This window comes from Hypomesus nipponensis, chromosome 20 (assembly GCF_054491055.1).
Source record: "Hypomesus nipponensis isolate SF chromosome 20, ASM5449105v1, whole genome shotgun sequence".
Lineage (NCBI taxonomy): Eukaryota > Metazoa > Chordata > Actinopteri > Osmeriformes > Osmeridae > Hypomesus > Hypomesus nipponensis.
The window spans coordinates 7,811,736-7,831,654 of record NC_140380.1 but is presented as its reverse complement, the minus strand read 5'-3'; the positions used below and the strand labels follow the sequence as shown (position 1 = coordinate 7,831,654).

The following is a 19,919-nucleotide window of genomic DNA, read 5'->3' as shown; positions in this document are numbered from 1 at the left end:
TGTTGAATAGTAAGCCAATCTAATAACTATACATTCTTTAAAGTAAATATTTATATTGTGTCATATTCCTTTTGTACATTATTTCAGTTTATCTTCCTTCTCAGTAAATAGGTTTTTAACACAACCTCAGAAAACAACTTAATGTCACATCTAATCCTAGTGTGTGTTATTGAGACTGTGTTGGACTTCTGCAGGTCAAGCTGTAATGAAAGCCAAGAGGCCAACATCCTCTCTGTCATCTCCCACAGGGCGACACACACAAAGACTTGTTCCCAAATCCCTTGTCATTAAAGAATGTGGACCAAAACCGTTTTGGAAAATATCACTTGCATCTCTCTCACCAAGCACAGACTTCAGAGCTACTTCACACGAGAGTATGGTTCAACACTTTCTCAAGGCTTTTCCCCCACCAAGGCCTTCCTTCAGTCAGTCAAAGAAAAACGATTTGTTTTGTTACAAAGAAAGCTGAATCACTGTTTGTCCCCATCACGATCCCTGGGCTCCGAGGTGACAAACACGTCCTCCGCAGAGAGCCAATTACAGGCGACATCCACAGGGGGGGGTCCAAGCAGTCTCCCTGTCTCTTCTGTTTACTCCCGTAACCATGACGCAACGGTTGATGGAGCCAGATCTGATGCGGGCCTAGGCATCACAGACCTCAGGCCTTGGCACTCCACAGTTCCAGGCCCTGACCTATAGCCTCACGTTTTGTAGCTGCTGCATGTCTCTCACCGAGGGACGCTTGGAGGGAAGGTAGTTGAAGCCAGGCTAGTGTCACACCGCATGGTATATGGGGTTCTGTGTTATACTTCGAGCATATGATGAAGAATGTATAAAGAAAATGAAGATAAGGAATGGCGGACTGTGCAAGCACTTAAAAGCAGTGGGGGGTTGGGGATGTAGATTATGTTCTGTTTACTTATATGTTATGTTATGCCAGGTGCTTGCGTTGTCTTGTCTTAAGAATTTCAGTGCCCAGTCTGACCTTGAGTTGTTCTGTGTACCTACAATAAAATACTTAAAACTTGGAGGTGGGGGGAGCTCTACAACCCGAGCACTGTTGGGTATAGCATCAGCCATGTAGTGCAGTGTGTGTGTGTGTGTGTGATGGGGGGGGGCAGCAGAGTGAGTGCAGCAGTGGGACTTAACAGTGGGCCTTTTCATTAATACATTATCAATTCAATAAGCAGCATCTCAAAAGCTTCTCCCAGAGGTGTGTTTACTAGTCTCAATGGACTGAACAATAGACTGCCTCAAAACAATTACTCCATTACCCTGTCAATAACACCCTTAGGCTGTCTCCCTAATCCTGACCAGAGCTGGGTCGAGAGAGTAAAAACAGAAACACCATATCAACGCCACATACATGCACTCTGCGTGGATCTTCAGGAGATGGAGTTTAGATATGTTCTATCAGTCCGAGCACCACAGGGCTGCCAGACGGCACACTACATGTGTGTCGTTTTCAGGCCTCGGTAACCTGCCTGCTTTACTGTAATACAGAAACAGATCAAAGTTCCGATGATAGCTGCAAACCAGCGAGGCATTAACACAGCAGAAAGGCGCAAAGACAACTCTGACAAAGGACACAATATAGTTTATTAATTCAAACATGCCTTCATCCGCAGTCATCTGTAAAGCCCTCGATGTCGCAATGCAGCCAAAGGGCTATACGATTCACATTCAAATCCATGTCTGGGGTGGGCTCAGCTGTGAGGTGGGGCTGAGTGTGGGGCCATACCCGCACACACCCCCTACCCCCTCCACCATGACCCCCACACACACAACCCCAAACCCCCTTCACCACGACCCCCTCCCCCACACACAACTCCCTCACCCCCACGCTCCACCCCCACCACCCCTCAGCCGCCCACGGTGGCGACGGAGGCCTTCCGTCCCACCGGCTGGCCCCGGCTGCCCCAGCGGGTGAGCGCGAGGCGGATTTCCTTGGTCCTGAAGCAGTAGATGAAGGGGTTGAGCAGCGGGGGCAGCAGGCTGTAGAAGACCATGAGGCCCATGCGCAGGTCCACGCTCAACTGGATGACGCCAATGACGTTGATGGTATAGGCGCAGCAGCGGGGGACGTAGTACAGGGAGATGATGAAGAGCTGGCAGCTGCAGGTGGAGAAGGCCTTCCACCGACCCTGAGGGAGACCCAGGCCACACACACACACACATGCTGACTCTTACACAGGGACACATACATACACGTGGTTACATTCACACAAACACACTCACTTATGTTGTGACACACACACAATCACAAACATACATTCGCCTACTAGGGCTCCCACACACAAATCCAGGTGCCCACACACATACACACACACACCCTCACACAGGCTCAGGTACACAAATCCGGGCGCGCTTTTACCTGAGTGCTTTTGATCTTCGTCATGACCACGATGACGTGGACGTAGGAGAAGAGGATGAAGGAGAAAGGGACCAGGAGAACAAACATGGCTACCGTGAAGGATACCCTGGTCTGGGGGGATACGTCCACACAGGCCAGTGTGTTCAAGGACTGGGTGTCGCAGAAACAGCTGATGATGCGGTTGGATCCGCAGAAGGGCAGCTCGGCTGATTGGAAGCTGGTGATGGCTGGAGCGATGTGGGCCAACACCCAGGAGACGAGGGTCAGACCGGTCATGGTCTTGTTGGTCATGATCTTAGGGTACCTGGTAGGGAGGTGGCGGGAGATTTACCAACAGAAATAAAAACACAAACCAAACTGAAAACTTAACAATAGAAAAGGTGAAACACTGTCTGAAAGAAAATCAAACGTGTAGCCACTGAGTCATGTCCATAAATGGAGGAGCACACACAAGCACACACTCTGTTGTCCCTGTTGTAATGTATTGTGTTGTTACGTGATGTGCTGTTGTGTGTAATGCGGTCATGAATCTGTGAAATCCCGATGCAATATATGAGTTTATAATGTATCTGCTGCATGATTGTGTACCTCACACTATGTAGTAAATTATATTACGATTAACTCTTTAGTAAGGCCTGACCAGGGACTGGGGTTGTCGATTAGCCTATTGGCTAGAAACCTTTTTATGCAACATATCCAAGTTACTACATATCCAGGGATGCAGTGGAGGCTAAACGCACGTAAACGCCGTTTACACCAAAGACTAAATTTCATATTGTTGAACATAACGCTGTAGTCTGAATAAGTTCATTTGCGCTGTAACATATCTACAACATATTGTAATTTATGTATGTAATAATGTGCGTCGCATTGTCCCTGACAAATAAACGAATAAATAAGCGTGGTGTGCCACACCACAAAATAAGCTCCAGGTGTGTATGTGTTCGTTTTGAGTACTGGTGTGCAGTTGCCTGTTTGGGAGAGGACTTGGTCAGGTGTCATAGCAAAGCGGTTTGTCTGTCTTACAAGAAAGGGAAGCAGATAGCCAGGTAGCGGTCCAGGGCCATGGTCATCATGATGAGGGAGTTCAAGGTGCCAAAATAATGGAGCATCTGCTTCTGGAACAGACAGGTGGTGAAGCCTATTGCCCCGTCATCCCACCAGTAACGAGCGATCAGCTTGGGGATGCCCACAGTAGAATAGCCTGGTCACAAAACACCATGACGTTTATCATAAAGTTCCCACACAATGAACACACTAAACCATAAACAGCCCCAGTCATCCAGCTCCTAAAAACAACATTGCCAATCAGAGAAAACAGATAAAGATTTTTTTTGTTTTTGGTTTCAGTGAAGAAGAGGTGTGGCAACCATTGTATAATGTTAAAGTAAGATCTAAAGAATGAAACATGAAGACAGTCCCTTCTAGAAAAACAACACAGGCAGACCCTCTGCTAGCAAGAGAGACAGCCAGGCTTGCCCTGTATTCCCTGTTGAAATATCTTTGTCATTTCAATAAACATCAATGCATTTGACAAGAATAGAGAGAGAGAGAGAGAGAGAGAGAGAGAGAGAGAGAGAGAGAGAGAGAGAGAGAGAGAGAGAGAGAGAGAGAGAGAGAGAGAGAGAGAGAGAGAGAGAGAGAGAGAGAGAGAGAGAGGGAGTGATATATATAGAGAGAGAAATACATTCCAGTAGCACAGTCTGTAACAACTGGCCACTGAAGCTAAATATGACACAAATATAGAGACCGCCTAATATTCATATGTATAACCTTGATCAATTAATTGCATTCATGGCAGGTATTTAAACTGTGTAGAGATATGAACGTCTACATGTACAGTCTTTGTTATGTATATTTTCAGTTTAGGCTTTAAAATGCAAGGAGATTTTTAAAAAAATCCAGAGAGGCAGGTGTGGCATGTTGGGCATTGCGATGCATGGAGAGAAGCAAGGATAAGGAGATCCCTCTGCCTGTCTTACCGATGTCAGAGAGGGCCAGACTGACCATGATGATGTACATGGGTTTCTGGAGGCTGTGTTCCACAGCAAACAGCACCACCAGCAGGGAGTTGCCCCCCACCGTGATCACATAGAGGAAGAGGAACAACCAGGCCGTCAGGTTGTAGTACTCAGGCTGGATACCTGGGAAACCCACAATGACAAACTCGGATGGCTGTGTAAAGGTGTTATTCACCTGGTTCATGTTGAACAGTGGTGTTCCCTGTGAGGGAAAACAGAAGCACACAGATTGTTAAACAGAAACAGAGAGAGAGAGACATTAACATCACATTCACAGTCAGAGAAGACACGGAGGGAAGAACCTTCACATTGAGAGTTACTTAGGCAGCTGTAGCTGAGTTGAATCTATCTTGTCTTCCAGTCCTTACCTCACCACACTCCACCCCCTGAGGTGAGTGAATGGAAACTCACACAGCCTATCTGTTTAATACAAAGCTTGACCAGCCAACAGCCAATCACTGGCCTGGATGGATGACGCAATGTCATTGTCCTGGTTCTGAGGAATTTAAATATTTTAATATTAATTATCAAAGGAGTTCAGCAGTGATAGCTGACATGATTAAGCAAACAAACCTGACTCTTATTAGAATCAAGTGTTCTATATTAGGGTTGGAGCAGAAATCTCCAGGAAGATATCTCTGGATGGGCCAATCCTTTGATTTCTAAGACAACGAGCTGATAGTGACTGAACTTCACTGATGCTAAGCTAGTAGCAAAAAATACCTGATATATACCACACTTCATTTAGAATATAAAGAACTTTACAAAGAGTTCAGATAGCTGTTTGATTGCATCTCCCTGAATTGCAAAGCTTACTTTGAAATGTCATTGTGTTTGATATATATTTTTAAAGCTCTGAAACTCAAAATCTATTGCTTTAGGTTACATTGGTGTCATGGTCGGATGATTTTGAAGCATTGTGTTTAGAATGCTTAATTCTGAGGTGCAAAATAAAGAAAGAAAATTGAATAATTACAAATACATTTTCGATTTGTTTGTTTTTGCCGTTCACTTTTGTGTAAGAATCAATAAGGGGTTCTGAATTGTTTTGCAAAGTAGGACCAATCAGTGCCATATCTCCCTTTGATGAAAGCCACCACACTTTATTGTTGAATTGATATATACTGCTACACAATGTGGCTCATCTTCCTTTATGGACCTATGACACTGTTTAACATTCACAGGTGGACCTTTAATAAATATCTGATAACAATTTCTGGATCTGAGGGATGGATTTGGGATATTTGAATATGAATTATTAAAGGATAACCGCAGCTGCCCATTTTAGGCCCAGTTTGGTTTTCTTTTGATCTTAACAATAAAATGTTCACACAGATGAAAGACATTGTTCTAACTATGATACAATTACTCTGGCCTGCCTCCAACTGTAAACCATCAAAGAGTAACTAAAAGTCTAAATGCCTTTTTATGAATTGAACACCTATGGTTAGAGCGGTTTAGCATGACTGAACTGATGACTCCCGGTTTGGATTCCGACAAAGAATTTGTGACGAGTGCCTTTTTGAGAGATTCTGACATTTTACAAGGAAGCTTGTGAAAGATAACTGACTGTATTGATGTGTTACTTTGAGCATTTGAAGGAGCCCCAAATTTATAATGATTTAGTCTGTCATGGCAGTAAAAAGTGGATCTACCAAATACCAATGTTTGGTGGTGGAATATTCATGCAAGCAGACAGGATGGAAAAATATATATATGACTATTTCCCAACATAATGTCACCTTAGAATGATTAATTCTGAGTTATAATGTTTGTTAATAAAATCGTAATAAACAAATGTTTGATGCGCCATTTGCAGTTCAGTTTCTTGTAAGAATCAATAAGGGGTTCTGAATTGTTTTGCAAAGTAGGCCCAATCAGTGCCATGTCTCCCTTTGATTAAAGCCACCACACTTTATTGTTGAATTGATATATACTGCTACACTATGTAGCTCATCTTCCTTTATGGACCTATGACACTGTTTAACATTCACAGGTGGACCTTTGATATATATTGTCTGTACTCCTGCTCTAGAACAACAACAGGATAATTAGGGCGAGAAAATCACATTACTTAAACCAACATGCTTTATTAAATGTTCCAGAAAATATGTTGAATAGTATAACCAATCTAATAACCATACATTCTTTAAAGTAAATATTTCTATTGTGTCATATTCCTTTTGTACATTTGTTCAGTTTGTCTTCCTTCTCAGTACATAGGTTGTTAACACAACCTTAGAAAACACCTTTATGTCACATCTGATCTTAGTGTGTGTTTTTTAGTGATGGAAGAGACTTTGTTGGGCTTCTGCAGGTCATTGCTTGTCCAGCGCTGGACCCAACGTCTGAGCAGCTGCTTGATCTCCTTGGTCCTGAGGCAGTAGATGAAGGGGTTGATGAGAGGGGGAAGAGAGTGTAGAAGAGAGTTGTGGCGATGCGAAGGTCAGTGGGCAACACCAGAGACGCGTTGAGGTAGGTAGAATAGACGACAAAACGGGGGATGTAGTAGATTAAGATGATTAACCCTTGAGTGGCACAGGTAGACAGGGTCTTCAACTTGCCCTGGAGAGAACAGCACAGTTCAGTTAAAAGAAATACACTACTGTACGCACCCTCGCTCTGCCCTGCTCTGCTCTGCTCTGCCCCGCTCTCTCTCTCACACACACACACACACTTACAAACACACACACTCAGTCTCACCTGTAAGGTGGCCATCTTCATCACCGTGACAATGACACAGGCGTAGGACAAGATGATGAGGGACAGGGGGCCGAGGAGGACAAACAGGGCCACCGAGGTACTCGTCCGCGAGATTGCAGAGATTTCTCCACACCCAATCTGGACGAGAGCGACCAAATCACAGTAGGCATGCAGGATCTTGTTGGATTTACAGTAAGGGATCAGCTGGGAATAGTCGGACACGGCAAATCCAGGGGTGATATTTGCCGCCATCCAGGAAAGGATTGATATGCCTGTCATGATCCTATTGGTCATCCACACAGGGTACCTGTTGAGAGGGGGGGTGGAGGTTGAGGTAGGAAGAAAGGAAAGGGAATACTAGTAACATCACACTCCACTGCTTAATGCATATTTCACAGAAGCAAGATAAGTAACAACACAACTGTGCTTAGTGTAAACAGTGTATTTGTGGATAATAACTTCAACCTAATTACAGTAAGAAAGCAATGTAGTAATTGTTTGTACCTTAGAGGGAAGCAGATAGCCAGGCTGCGGTCCACTGCCATGGTCATCATGATGAGGGAGTTCAAGGTGCCAAAGAAATGTATTATATGTGTTTGGATCATGCAGGTGTAGAAGCTGATAGACCCGTCGTTCCACCAGTAACGAGAGATGAATTTCGGCAGGGCTACAGTGTCAAAGCCTGAGAAACACAGAGACAGGTGGAACAAGAGTCCTTGCTGGTTCAGTATCAGGTGCAGAGTCATGTTGGTCTAGTCTATTCAGCTCAGAAAGATGGAGAGAGGGAGAGATGATGCAGCATAGGGAGAGAGGAACTGTAAACATTGCAAGATTCTGATTCTTGTTTGAACTGCCAATCTGTTTTCAAACAAGGAAAATATCCTAACCTGAAAGTACTTCTCTTCTCTTTACATTTAACTTTTTCTTTGTAACCTTTAGTTATGTAAATATACCGTATGTACTGTTAGGATTCACTGTTAGATTTTCTTTGTATTTTAATTTTTATTTATTTTTCAATTCCTACTTAAATATTATTTATTTTAGTTTCATTTTAATGTAAGTTTGGTTATTCAAACACCATTTGTCATGTCTACAATGCAACATCAACATACAAGTTAATATTCCTGAGAGAAAGAGAGACAGAGGATTGGGGTGGCATGTTGGGCATTACAATGCATGGAGAGAAGCAAGGATAAGGAGATCCCTCTGCCTGTCTTACCGATGTCAGAGAGGGCCAGACTGACCATGATGATGTACATGGGTTTCTGGAGGCTGTGTTCCACAGCAAACAGCACCACCAGCAGGGAGTTGCCCCCCACCGTGATCACATAGAGGAAGAGGAACAACCAGGCCGTCAGGTTGTAGTACTCAGGCTGGATACCTGGGAAGCCCACAATGACAAACTCGGATGGCTGTGTAAAGGTGTTATTCACCTGGTTCATGTTGAACAGTTCCTTGTGAGGGAAAACAGAAGCAGACAGATTATTAAACAGAAACAGAGAGAGAGAGACATTAACATCACATTCACAGTCAGAGAAGACACGGAGGGAAGAACTTTCCCATTGAGAGTTACTTAGGCAGCTGTAGCTGAGTTGAATCTGTCTCGTCTTCCAGTCCTTATGTCACCACACTCCACCCCCTGAGGTGAGTGAATGGAAACTCACACAGCCTATCTGTTTAATACAAAGCTTGACCAGCCAACAGCCAATCACTGGCCTGGATGGATGACGTGATGTCATTGTCCTGGTTCTGTGGAATTTTTTATATTTTAATATCAATGATTAAAGGAGTTCAGCAGTGATAGCTGACATGATTAAGCACACAAACCTGACACTTATTAGAATCAAGTGTTCTATATTAGGGTTGGAGCAGAAATCTCCAGGAAGGTAGCTCTGGATGGGCAAATCCTTTGATTTCTAAGACAACGGGCCCTATCTTGCACCCAACGCAATTGACTTAGTCAACGACGCAAGTGTCATTCCTAGTTTGCCTCGACGCAAAGCCGACTTTTCCCTCCACAGACGCACGTCGAAATTACTTTGCGCTCCCGTGGGCGGTTCAGCGAAAAAGGAGGCGTGTTTCGGCGCAAACGTTCCCTGGTGCTATTTTGCAGTTTCCAAAAAACAATTCCGCCACTGACCGGGAAAAACGTGGTCTAAAGTCAATGGCCTAATATTCAGATGCTATTTTAAGGGCGCAAGCTTGGTCCGTGCGCACTGCTGGCGAGGCCAGGGTCTTCTTTCTGCAAAGCTAAGTTACATTGATTTGATTTATGGCCTGTTACTTCAATGATTATAAAAGATTTCCATAAGAAATGTCTATGTATGTTAACTTCATTTGTAACAATGGTGGCATTTTCCTCCCATGACTGTTTAACCGAAGCTAATTTGGTTAGGTTTTTCTCCCATGCCCATCAGAATCCGAATTCGGTTTATTCACCATGTAGCTTATGTTACACAAATACGCGATTTGCGGTGGTAGGAAGGTGCAAACAATAAACATATGCTGGTATAAATTAAGTACATTACTTTAACTAATTCTAAGAACTAAACAATTTAAAAATATAACAATTTAAAAAAATTAAATATATGTAAAAATAAGAATCATAATTTCAATGAGTAGCATGAGTGGGCAATTTAGTGCAATGAGAAAACTGCTCTGCCTTTCTCATACAATGTCACTTCTCTATCTTTTACGGCCAGACGACAACGTCGATCTCCTCGGCTGTGAACCACTGGCGTGCGCCTGGCAAATCCGCTGTTATAATAGCAATTCGCCGTGGAACAAGCGCTGCTCTTAAAGGGAATGTGAGATGATGCTCAGGTTGGTTTATTGCACATTACGCCCAAACCACACCCATTAGTAATGTAGCTACTTCAGACCAACCCTTTTTAGATTTGCGCCAGGCGCAAAGTCATTTATCCCGCCGGCAAAATAACAACCAAGCTGAAGTCACGCCCACAAAGTTACTTGCGCTTTGCGTTTTGATACTTGCGTTTCAGATCGTCAAAATAGGGGGGATTGTGTTTGACATTTTATTTAAAAGCACTGAAACTCCAACCCCCCTATTTTGACGCAAGTATCAAAACGCAAAGCAAGTAACTTTGTGGGCGTGACTTCAGCTTGGTTGTTATTTTGCCGGCGGGATAAATGACTGCGCCTTGCGCAAATCTAAAAAGGGTTGGTCTGAAGTAGCTACATTACTAAATGGGTGCGGTTTGGGCGTAACGTGCAATAAACCAATCAGAGCATCATCTCACACTCCCTTTAAGAGCAGCGCTTGTTCCATGGCGAATTGCTATTATAACAGCGGATTTTTACGGTGGCCCTGAAGTACAAAACACACCCCCTAATATGAGTACATCCCCCAAATGAAAACACTCCCCCCGAATACGAGTCAACTCCCCCCAAATCGGATGACTTTTTCACCTCCCCCCAATACAAAAACACGCTCCCCCAAATGGAAAACGACATTACATTAACTCAAAAACACATTACATTAACTCTGAACGGAAAGGGTAGGTACTACACTTCAGCGCTGATTGGATGCAGTAGGCTAACTAACAAGAAATAAGAAATTGATCGACAGAAGTACAAAATGCAATCGCCTGGCAGAGTTAGGTGCACCAGGACATTTGTTTGGCTATCGAAAAATGTATCTCACATCTAAGATTATTTCATAGGAATGACCCTGATTAAAATAAAGAGTAGTGTCATGACTCTGAATTGTTAACACAAATGTTTCCTCTTTCCTTCCAACCAAAACGATCAAGTTCATGATAATGACAGAGTTACGTGGACTAGTTGTTTGGCTATCGACGTTTACGTTTAACACGCAATTTATGCTTTTGCATAAGTAGCCTATGCTACATGCTTCGATACCCAAATAAATGTCCCGGTGCACGTAACTCTGTCAGGCTATTTCATTTTGTACTTCGATCAATTTCTTATTTCTTGTTAGTTAGCCTACTGCATCCCATCAGCGCTGAAGTGTAGTACCTACCCTTTCCGTTGAATTTATATATACTGCTACACAATGTGGCTCATCTTCCTTTATGGACCTATGACACTGTTTAACATTCACAGGTGGACCTTTGATAAATATTGTGTGTACTCCTGCTCTAGAACAACAACAGGATAATTAGGGCGAGAAAATCACATTACTTAAACCAACATGCTTTATTAAATGTTCCAGAAAATATGTTGAATAGTATAACCAATCTAATAACCATACATTCTTTAAAGTAAATATTTCTATTGTGTCATATTCCTTTTGTACATTTGTTCAGTTTGTCTTCCTTCTCAGTACATAGGTTGTTAACACAACCTTAAAAAACACCTTTATGTCACATCTGATCTTAGTGTGTGTTTTTTAGTGATGGAAGAGACTTTGTTGGGCTTCTGCAGGTCATTGCTTGTCCAGCGCTGGACCCAGCGTCTGAGCAGCTGCTTGATCTCCTTGGTCCTGAGGCAGTAGATGAAGGGGTTGATGAGAGGAGGGAAGAGGCTGTAGAAGAGAGTTGTGCCGATGCGGAGGTCATTCGTCAACACCAGAGACGCATTGAGGTAGGTAGAATAGACGACAAAACGAGGGACGTAGTAGATTAAGATGATTAACCCTTGAGTGGCACAGGTAGACAGGGTCTTCAACTTGCCCTGGAGAGAACAGCAAAGTTCAGTTAACAGAGTATACACGACTGTACGTGCCCTCTCTCTGCCCTGCTCTTTCTCTCTCTTCCATTCCTCTCTCTCTCTCTCTCTCTCTCTCTCTCTCTCTCTCTCTCTCTCTCTCTCTCTCTCTCTCTCTCTCTCTCTCTCTCTCACACAAACACACACTCACTCTCACCTGTAAGGTGGCCATCTTCATCACCGTCACTATGACACAGGCGTAGGACAAGATGATGAGGGACAGGGGCCCAAGGAGGATGAGCATGGCCACTGAGGTACTCCTCAGCACTATGGAGGATATATCTCCGCAGGACAATAGGACGAGAGAAACCATGTCACAGTAGATGTGCAGGATCTTGTTGGATTTACAGTAAGGGACCAGCTGGGAATAGTTAAAGGTGGCGGTACCAGGGCCGATATTTGCCGCCATCCAGGATATGATTGAGATGCCTGTCATGATCCTGTTGGTCATCAACACAGGGTACCTGTTGAGGGCGGAGGTTAAAGGAAGAAAGGAAAAGTCAGTGGAAGCAAGGGATAAATAAGCAATGTAGGAAGATATGGGGAAGTGAGAAAACATAACATCACACTTTACTCCTTAATGCATATTTCACAGTAGCTAGTTCATTTATAACACGAAATGTGCTTAGCATAGGCGATTCCAGGTTTTAAAACTGCGGGGGAAAGGATACAGATTTTTTTTTTGCTTATAAAAAAAGATGCTCAAAATTTATAGTAGATCTTAAAATGTTAATTAATCATTAGAGTACAACAAACCATGATAGAATATACAACTCTGACATCACTTGAACATTTTCTAAAATCATGTAATATTTTTTTTTACATTAATTTGAAAAAGTATTTTTTTTATCCCAATAGTACCCACGGTAAAATCGCTCATGGTGCAGAGTATTAACTGTTTTTGTGGATAAAAACATCAACCTAATTTAGAAAGTAATGTAGTAATTGCTTGTGCCTGAGAGGGAAGCAGATAGCCAGGCTGCGGTCCAGGGCCATGGTCATCATGATGAGGGAGTTTAATGTGCCAAAGTAATGGATTATATGTGTTTGGATCATGCATGTGTGATAGCTGATAGAACCGTCATTCCACCAGTAACGAGCGATGATTTTCGGCAGGGCTGCAGTGTCGAAGCCTGGGAAACACACAGAGAAAGGTGGAACAAGAACCCTTGCTGGTTCATTATCAGGTGCAGAGTCATGTTGATCTAGTCTTTTCAGCTCAGAAAGATTTTATATAAATATACTGTATGTATTGTTATTATTTACTCCAAGATTTTTCTTTACTACTTCTTACTGATACGTTATCTATTTAAATTTCATTTCTAGGTTTTAAAAGTATGGCTATTCAAAGACCATTTGTCTTGTCAACAATGCAACATCAACATACAGGTTAATGTTACTGAGAGAAAGAGAGAAAGAGGATGGAAGGAGATCCCTCTGCCTGTCTTACCGATGTCAGAGAGGGCCAGACTGACCATGATGATGTACATGGGTTTCTGGAGGCTGTGTTCCACAGCAAACAGCACCACCAGCAGGGAGTTGCCCCCCACCGTGATCACAAAGAGGAAGAGGAACAACCAGGCCGTCAGGTTGTAGTACTCAGGCTGGATACCTGGGAAGCCCACAATGACAAACTCGGATGGCTGTGTAAAGTTGTTATTCCCCTGGTTCATGTTGAACAGTGGTGTTCCCTGTGAGGGAAAACAGAAGCACACAGATTGTTAAACAGAGAGAGAGAGACATTAACATCACATTCACAGTCAGAGAAGACATGGAGGGAAGAACCTTCACATTGAGAGTTACTTAGGCAGCTGTAGCTGAGTTGAATCTGTCTTGTCTTCCAGTCCTTACCTCACCACACGCCACCCCCTGAGGTGAGTGAATGGAAACTCACACAGCCTATCTGTTTAATACAAAGCTTGACCAGCCAACAGCCAATCACTGGCCTGGATGGATGACGCGATGTCATTGTCCTGGTTCTGAGGAATTTGGGATATTTTTATATACATTTTTAGTAGTGATAATTGACATGATTAAGTGTTCTAAATTAGGGTTGGAGCAGATATCTCCAGGAAGGTAACTTTGGATGGGCCAATCCTTTGATCTCTAAGACAACGAGCTGTTAGTGACATCACTGATGCTAAGCTAGTAGCAAAAAGTAACTGATATACACCACAATTTATTTTGAATGTAAATAACTTTACAAAATAGTTCAGACTCCTGTTTGATTCTATCTCACTGAATTGCAAAGCATACTTTGAAATGTCTTTGTGTTTGACATTTTGTTTAAAAGCACTGAAACACAAAATAAATTATTTTAGATTACTTTCTTGTCAGAATAGGAATATTTCTGAAGCATTGTGTTTCGAATGATTAATTCTGATTTACAAAACAAAGAAATACAATTTAATAATTACAAATACATTTTAGATTTGTTTGTTTTTGCAGTTCAGTTTTGTGTGAGAATCAATAAGGGGTTCTGAATTGTTTTGCAAAGTAAGCCCAATCAGTGCCATGTCTCCCTTTGATGAAAGCCACCACACTTTATTGTTGAATTTATATATACTGCTACACAATGTAGTTCATCTTCCTTTATGGACTTATGACACTGTTTAACATTCACAGGTTGACCTTTAATAAATATTGTGTGTACTCCTGCTCTAGAACAACAACAGGATAATTAGGGCGAGAAAATCACATTACTTAAACCAGTATGCTTTATTAAATGTTCCATAAAATATGTTGAATAGTAAGCCAATCTAATAACTATACATTCTTTAAAGTAAATATTGATATTGTGTCATATTCCTTTTGTACATTATTTCAGTTTGTCTTCCTTTTCAGTACATAGGTTGTTAACACAACCTTAGAAAACACCTTTAAGTCACACCTGACTTTCGTGTGTGTTATTTAGTGATGGAAGAGACTGTGTTGGACTTGTGCAGTGCATTGCTTGTCCAGCGCTGGACCCAGCGTCTGAGCAGCTGCTTGATCTCCTTGGTCCTGAGGCAGTAGATGAAGGGGTTGATGAGAGGGGGGAAGAGGCTGTAGAAGAGAGTTGTGCCGATGCGGAGGTCAGAGGTCATCACCAGGGACGGGAGGAGGAGGGCAGAATAGACAAAGAAACGGGGGATGTAGTAGATGAAGATGATTAACCCTTGAGTGGCACAGGTAGACAGGGTCTTCAGTCGGCCCTGGAAAGAACAGCACAGTGAGTTAGAGTTCAGTTAACAGAGAATACACTACTCTCTGTCCTTCTCTCTCTCTCTCTCTCTCTCTCTCTCTCTCTCTCTCTCTCTATCTCTCTCTCTCTCTCTCTCTCTCTCCCTCACACATACACACACACGCACACAAACACACACTCCCTCTCACCTGTAAGGTGGCCATCTTCATCACCGTTACAATGACACAGGCATAGGACAAGATGATGAGGGACAGGGGCCCAAGGAGGACCAACATGGCCATTGAGACGGTCTTCAGCACAATGGGAGAGATATCTCCGCAGGCCACCAGGTTGAGAGAGACCGTATCACAGTAGATGTGCAGGATCTTGTTGGGTTTACAGTAAGGGATCAACTGGGAATAATCGGAGGCGGCGATACCAGGGGTGATATTAGCTGCTAGCCAGGACACAATGGAAATACCTGTCATGATCCTATTGGTCATCAACACAGGGTACCTGTTGAGAGGGGGGGTGGAGGTTGTAGTAGGAAGAAAGGAAAGGGAATACTAGTAACATCACACTCCACTGCTTAATGCATATTTCACAGTAGCAAGATAAGTAACAACACAAACTGTGCTTAGTGTAAACAGTGTATTTGTGGATAATAACTTCAACCTAATTAAGAAAGTAATGTACTATATGTTTGTACCTGAGAGGGAAGCAGATAGCCAGGCTGCGGTCCAGGGCCATGGTCATCATGATTAGGGAGTTTAAGGTACCAAAGTAATGGATTATATGTGTTTGGATCATGCAGGTGTAGAAGCTGATAGACCCGTCGTTCCACCAGTAACGAGAGATGATTTTCGGCAGGGCTACAGTGTCAAAGCCTGAGAAACACAGAGACAGGTGGAACAAGAGCCCTTGCTGGTTCATTATCAGGTGCAGAGTCATGTTAGACTACTTTTTTTCCGGTCAGAAAGTTGGACAGAGTGAGAGAGGATGGAGCAGAGAGAGAGAGGAACTGTAAACATTGTAAGATTCAGATTCTTGTTTCAACTTCCAATCTGTGTCAACAAGGGAAATATACTAACTTAACAGTATTCAAATAACTTTGGATTCCCCGTCTCTTTATCTTTTGAATCATAACTTTTATTTACAAATATATTCGGCTGTGCTTAGCTGTGAGATTTGTCAAAAATGTTCTGCTGTTATTTGTTATCTATTAGTTTAATTTCCATTCATTAAAAGTTTGTCCAAAGATTTCTGACATAACAAAAATACAATATATTGAGACACACTGACTCTTAAAGTACTGTGCAGGAGTCTTAATCACCCAAGATATTTAACATGAACAGTGTTTTGTACATGCACGTAAAGTTAAGAAAAAGAGAGAGAGAGGGAGAGAGAGAGAGGCAGGTGTGGCAGGTTGGGCATTGCGATGCATGGAGAGAAGCAAGGATAAGGAGATCCCTCTGCCTGTCTTACCGATGTCAGAGAGGGCCAGACTGACCATGATGATGTACATGGGTTTCTGGAGGCTGTGTTCCACAGCAAACAGCACCACCAGCAGGGAGTTGCCCCCCACCGTGATCACATAGAGGAAGAGGAACAACCAGGCCGTCAGGTTGTAGTACTCAGGCTGGATACCTGGGAAGCCCACGATGACAAACTCGGATGGCTGTGTAAAGGTGTTATTCACCTGGTTCATGTTGAACAGCGGTGTTCCCTCTGAGGGAATACGGAAGCAGACAGATTAGTGAACAGAAAAAGAGACATTAACATCACATTCACAGATTCACACTGAGGCAAGTATATTTCCACTGAGAGTTAATTAGTCAGCTGCTGAGTTGAATCTATCTTGCATTCCAGTCCTCACCTCACCACAACTCCACCCCGAGGTGAGTGAATGGGAGCTCACTCAGCCCCTCAGTTTTATACATACCTGAACAGCCAACAGCCAATCAAAGGGAGAGTCACTGTCCCCTGATGCAATGTATGGTTTCACCTTGAAAAACATCTAGTAATATAGTAATAATCAAATCAAATCAAATTTAGTTGCATAGCCCTTTTTACACGCAAGCATGTCACAGGGGGGTTCACATATGCCCATAGAACTGCCCCTCAACCAACCTAAACCCTCAAGGAAGACAAGGAAAAACTCCCAGAAAAAATCCCAACAGGAGAGAAAATGGAGGAAACCTTGGGAGAAGCAATTCAGAGAGGGATCCCCTCCTCCAGTAATATAAGGCAGTGGTTCTCGAAGTGGGTTCCACGGACCCCCTAGGGTTCCGCGAGCCAGAGCCATATTGTAACATTGTGCTGCATCATTAAAAGGTAAAAAAAAATATATAATATTCTACAGATGGGTGACCATTTGCACCAATAAATTAAGCGTATTGTGTTCATTTAAGAGCACAAAGAGTATGCTGTTATGATTATGGGGGGGGGGGGTCCTTGAAAAATGCTCTCCGCTGCAAGGGGTCCCTGGCCCCAAACACTTTGAGAACCCCTGATGTGGGTAACTGAATGTTGTGAAAGAAAGCATGATGGCAAATCAATAGAGTTTCTCTCTCTTATAACTGAATAACTCTAATATTGCCCAGGATGCATAGAGCCTAACAGTGTGTGTCCACTGCAGCGACGCGATGCGAGCGACAACATGTTTTCCATTCATTTTCTATGGAGCCAGGCGAATCAAGCAAGCTGCGATATAAGGGAAGGGATTCCGGGTTTCTGGATGGAAGCTGACCTTGCAAACCTGCCTGCTCTTATACAGAAACAGAGCAAAGTTCAGATTATAGCTGCAAACAAACAAGGCAGTAACACAGCAGAAAGACACAAAGACAACTGTGACACAATATTGTTTATTCCTTCAAACATGTTTTCATCCACGGTCATCTGTAAAGCCCTCGATATCGCAATGCAGCCCAAGGGCCGAACGATTGAAGTGACATTCAAATCCATGTGTTGGTTCGGGACCAGCGTTGAGGTATATTTGGGTTGGGCTCAGCTGTGAGGTATGTCTGGGGCGAGCTGAAATCCCCACACACACCCTGTCCATCAACTGGCATTAATCCAAAATGTATATTTTTGTCAATTAAAGTGTGAGTACTTAATTACATATAAAATATGTGTTACCCTTTTTGACAGATGCCCACAGATCAGCTTTTATTTTCAACATCTAATATACAGTTCTGAATATGACCTTCTGTGACCTTTACCCTTTTTGACAAACTCTGCCCTAGACACGGTTTAACAGTGTCATCGACATCATGAGTTTGCATCTGTGTGTGTGCGTGGAGGCCTGAGGTAGGACGTGTAGAATATATCGGCTCAGCAAGTTTGTGATTTTGGAAAGGAGGTAGGAAAAGGAGGAGATGGGGGTTGAAGGGCTGCGTACCCAGTGAGCTAGAACAGAGGGGAGAGAGGTCAGGATCATATCCAGGTCTGCTAGACAGTCACTTCAGAGCTGTAATGAAAGCCAAAAGGCCAACATCCTCTCTGTCGTCTCCCACAGGAAGACACACACAAAGACTTGTTCCCAAATCCCTTGTCATTAAAGAATGTGGACCAAAACCGTTTAGGAAAATATCACTTGCATCTCTCTCACCAAGCACAGACTTCAGAGCTACTTCACACGAGAGTATGGTTCAACACTTTCGCAAGGCTTTTCCCCCACCAAGGCCTTCCTTCAGTCAATCAAAGAAAAACGATTTGTTTTGTTACAAAGAAAGCTGAATCACTGTTTGTCCCCATCACGATCCCTGGGCTCCGAGGTGACAAACACGTCCTCCGCAGAGAGCCAATTACAGGCGACATCCACAGGGGGGGGTCCAAGCAGTCTCCCTGTCTCTTCTGTTTACTCCCGTAACCATGACGCAACGGTTGATGGAGCCAGATCTGATGCGGGCCTAGGCATCACAGACCTCAGGCCTTGGCACTCCACAGTTCCAGGCCCTGACCTATAGCCTCACGTTTTGTAGCTGCTGCATGTCTCTCACCGAGGGACGCTTGGAGGGAAGGTAGTTGAAGCCAGGCTAGAGTCACACTGCATGGTATATGGGGTTTTGTGTTATACTTCGAGCATATGATGAAGAATGTATAAAGAAAATGAAGATAAGGAATGGCGGACTGTGCAAGCACTTAAAAACAGTGGGGGGTTGGGGTGGGGGTGGGGGGAGCTCTACAACCCGAGCACTGTTGGGTATAGCATCAGCCATGTAGTGCAGTGTGTGTGTGTGTGTGATGGGGGGGGGCGCAGCAGAGTGAGTGCAGCAGTGGGACTTATCAGTGGGCCTTTTCATTAATACATTATCAATTCAATAAGCAGCATCTCAAAAGCTTCTCCCAGAGGTGTGTTTACTAGTCTCAATGGACTGAACAATAGACTGCCTCAAAACAATTACTCCATTACCCTGTTAATAACACCCTTAGGCCGTCTCCCTAATCCTGACCAGAGCTGGGTCGAGAGAGTAAAAACAGAAACACCACATCAACGCCACATACATGCACTCTGCGTGGATCTTCAGGAGATGGAGTTTAGATATGTTCTATCAGTCCGAGCACCACAGGGCTGCCAGGTAGCACACTACATGTGTGTCGTTTTCAGGCCTCGGTGACATACTGTTACAAACTGTGCTGCGGACATTTCCCCCTCCCCCCCCCCTCTCTCTCTCTCTCTCTCTCTCTCTCTCTCCCCCCCCTCTCTGTTTTTTTATCTCCTTTTCTTTCTGTATGTCTTTGTCTTTCTCTTTGCCGCCCCCACCCCCCCACCCTCCACACTCAGGATATTGCGACAGTTGCTCCTTGTTTTGCTCCCGTCCCTTAATGATGTCCCAGAGTCCTCAGAGTCCTGAGAGTCGTCACCCTCACAGGGACGCCAGTCCTCAGAGTCCTGAGAGTCGTCACCCTCACAGGGACGCCAGTCTTCTAGGCACCCGGTCCCTCTCAGCAGAGTTTGGAAACAGGG

General features: G+C 43.6%; 4 protein-coding genes across 4 annotated transcripts; all 4 read right to left on the bottom strand.

Moving 5' to 3' along the window:
* Window positions 1-1,862: 1,862 nt before the first annotated feature.
* On the bottom strand, window positions 1,863-4,579 carry LOC146246213 (olfactory receptor 2AT4-like). Its single transcript, XM_084683467.1, has 4 exons — window positions 4,357-4,579; window positions 3,401-3,578; window positions 2,375-2,678; window positions 1,863-2,144 (listed from the first exon to the last, which is right to left on the bottom strand). The coding sequence occupies exons 1-4, from the start codon at window positions 4,577-4,579 to the stop codon at window positions 1,863-1,865; spliced, it is 987 nt and encodes a 328-aa protein (XP_084539593.1).
* A 2,067-nt stretch (window positions 4,580-6,646) lies between these two features.
* On the bottom strand, window positions 6,647-8,540 carry LOC146246212 (olfactory receptor 52K1-like). Its single transcript, XM_084683466.1, is given in 5 exon segments — window positions 6,647-6,810; window positions 6,813-6,960; window positions 7,099-7,405; window positions 7,603-7,780; window positions 8,318-8,540. Coding segments are annotated over 5 exon segments (1,020 nt in total).
* Window positions 8,541-11,439: 2,899 nt separating this feature from the next.
* Window positions 11,440-13,460, bottom strand: LOC146246211 (olfactory receptor 6N1-like). Its single transcript, XM_084683465.1, has 4 exons — window positions 13,238-13,460; window positions 12,743-12,920; window positions 11,945-12,251; window positions 11,440-11,754 (listed from the first exon to the last, which is right to left on the bottom strand). Exons 1-4 carry the CDS (start codon window positions 13,458-13,460, stop codon window positions 11,440-11,442), a joined length of 1,023 nt encoding a protein of 340 aa, XP_084539591.1.
* Window positions 13,461-14,693: 1,233 nt separating this feature from the next.
* Window positions 14,694-16,658, bottom strand: LOC146246210 (olfactory receptor 6N1-like). The gene is made up of 4 exons (XM_084683464.1): window positions 16,436-16,658; window positions 15,660-15,837; window positions 15,160-15,466; window positions 14,694-14,981 (listed from the first exon to the last, which is right to left on the bottom strand). Exons 1-4 carry the CDS (start codon window positions 16,656-16,658, stop codon window positions 14,694-14,696), a joined length of 996 nt encoding a protein of 331 aa, XP_084539590.1.
* Window positions 16,659-19,919: the final 3,261 nt, after the last annotated feature.

Coding starts and splice junctions, on each gene's coding strand:
- LOC146246210 (XM_084683464.1), bottom strand. CDS start 16,658: ATGAACCAGGTGAATAACACCTTTACACAGCCATCCGAGTTTGTCATC. Junction 15,838..16,435: donor TCTGGCCCTCTCTGACATCG/GTAAGACAGGCA, acceptor TGTGTTTCTCAG/GCTTTGACACTGTAGCCCTG. Junction 14,982..15,159: donor TGAAGATGGCCACCTTACAG/GTGAGAGGGAGT, acceptor TGTTCTTTCCAG/GGCCGACTGAAGACCCTGTC.
- LOC146246211 (XM_084683465.1), bottom strand. CDS start 13,460: ATGAACCAGGGGAATAACAACTTTACACAGCCATCCGAGTTTGTCATT. Junction 12,252..12,742: donor GCTATCTGCTTCCCTCTCAG/GCACAAGCAATT, acceptor CGCCCTCAACAG/GTACCCTGTGTTGATGACCA. Junction 11,755..11,944: donor TGAAGATGGCCACCTTACAG/GTGAGAGTGAGT, acceptor TGTTCTCTCCAG/GGCAAGTTGAAGACCCTGTC.
- LOC146246213 (XM_084683467.1), bottom strand. CDS start 4,579: ATGAACCAGGTGAATAACACCTTTACACAGCCATCCGAGTTTGTCATT. Junction 3,579..4,356: donor TCTGGCCCTCTCTGACATCG/GTAAGACAGGCA, acceptor TTTTGTGACCAG/GCTATTCTACTGTGGGCATC. Junction 2,145..2,374: donor CGAAGATCAAAAGCACTCAG/GTAAAAGCGCGC, acceptor GGTCTCCCTCAG/GGTCGGTGGAAGGCCTTCTC.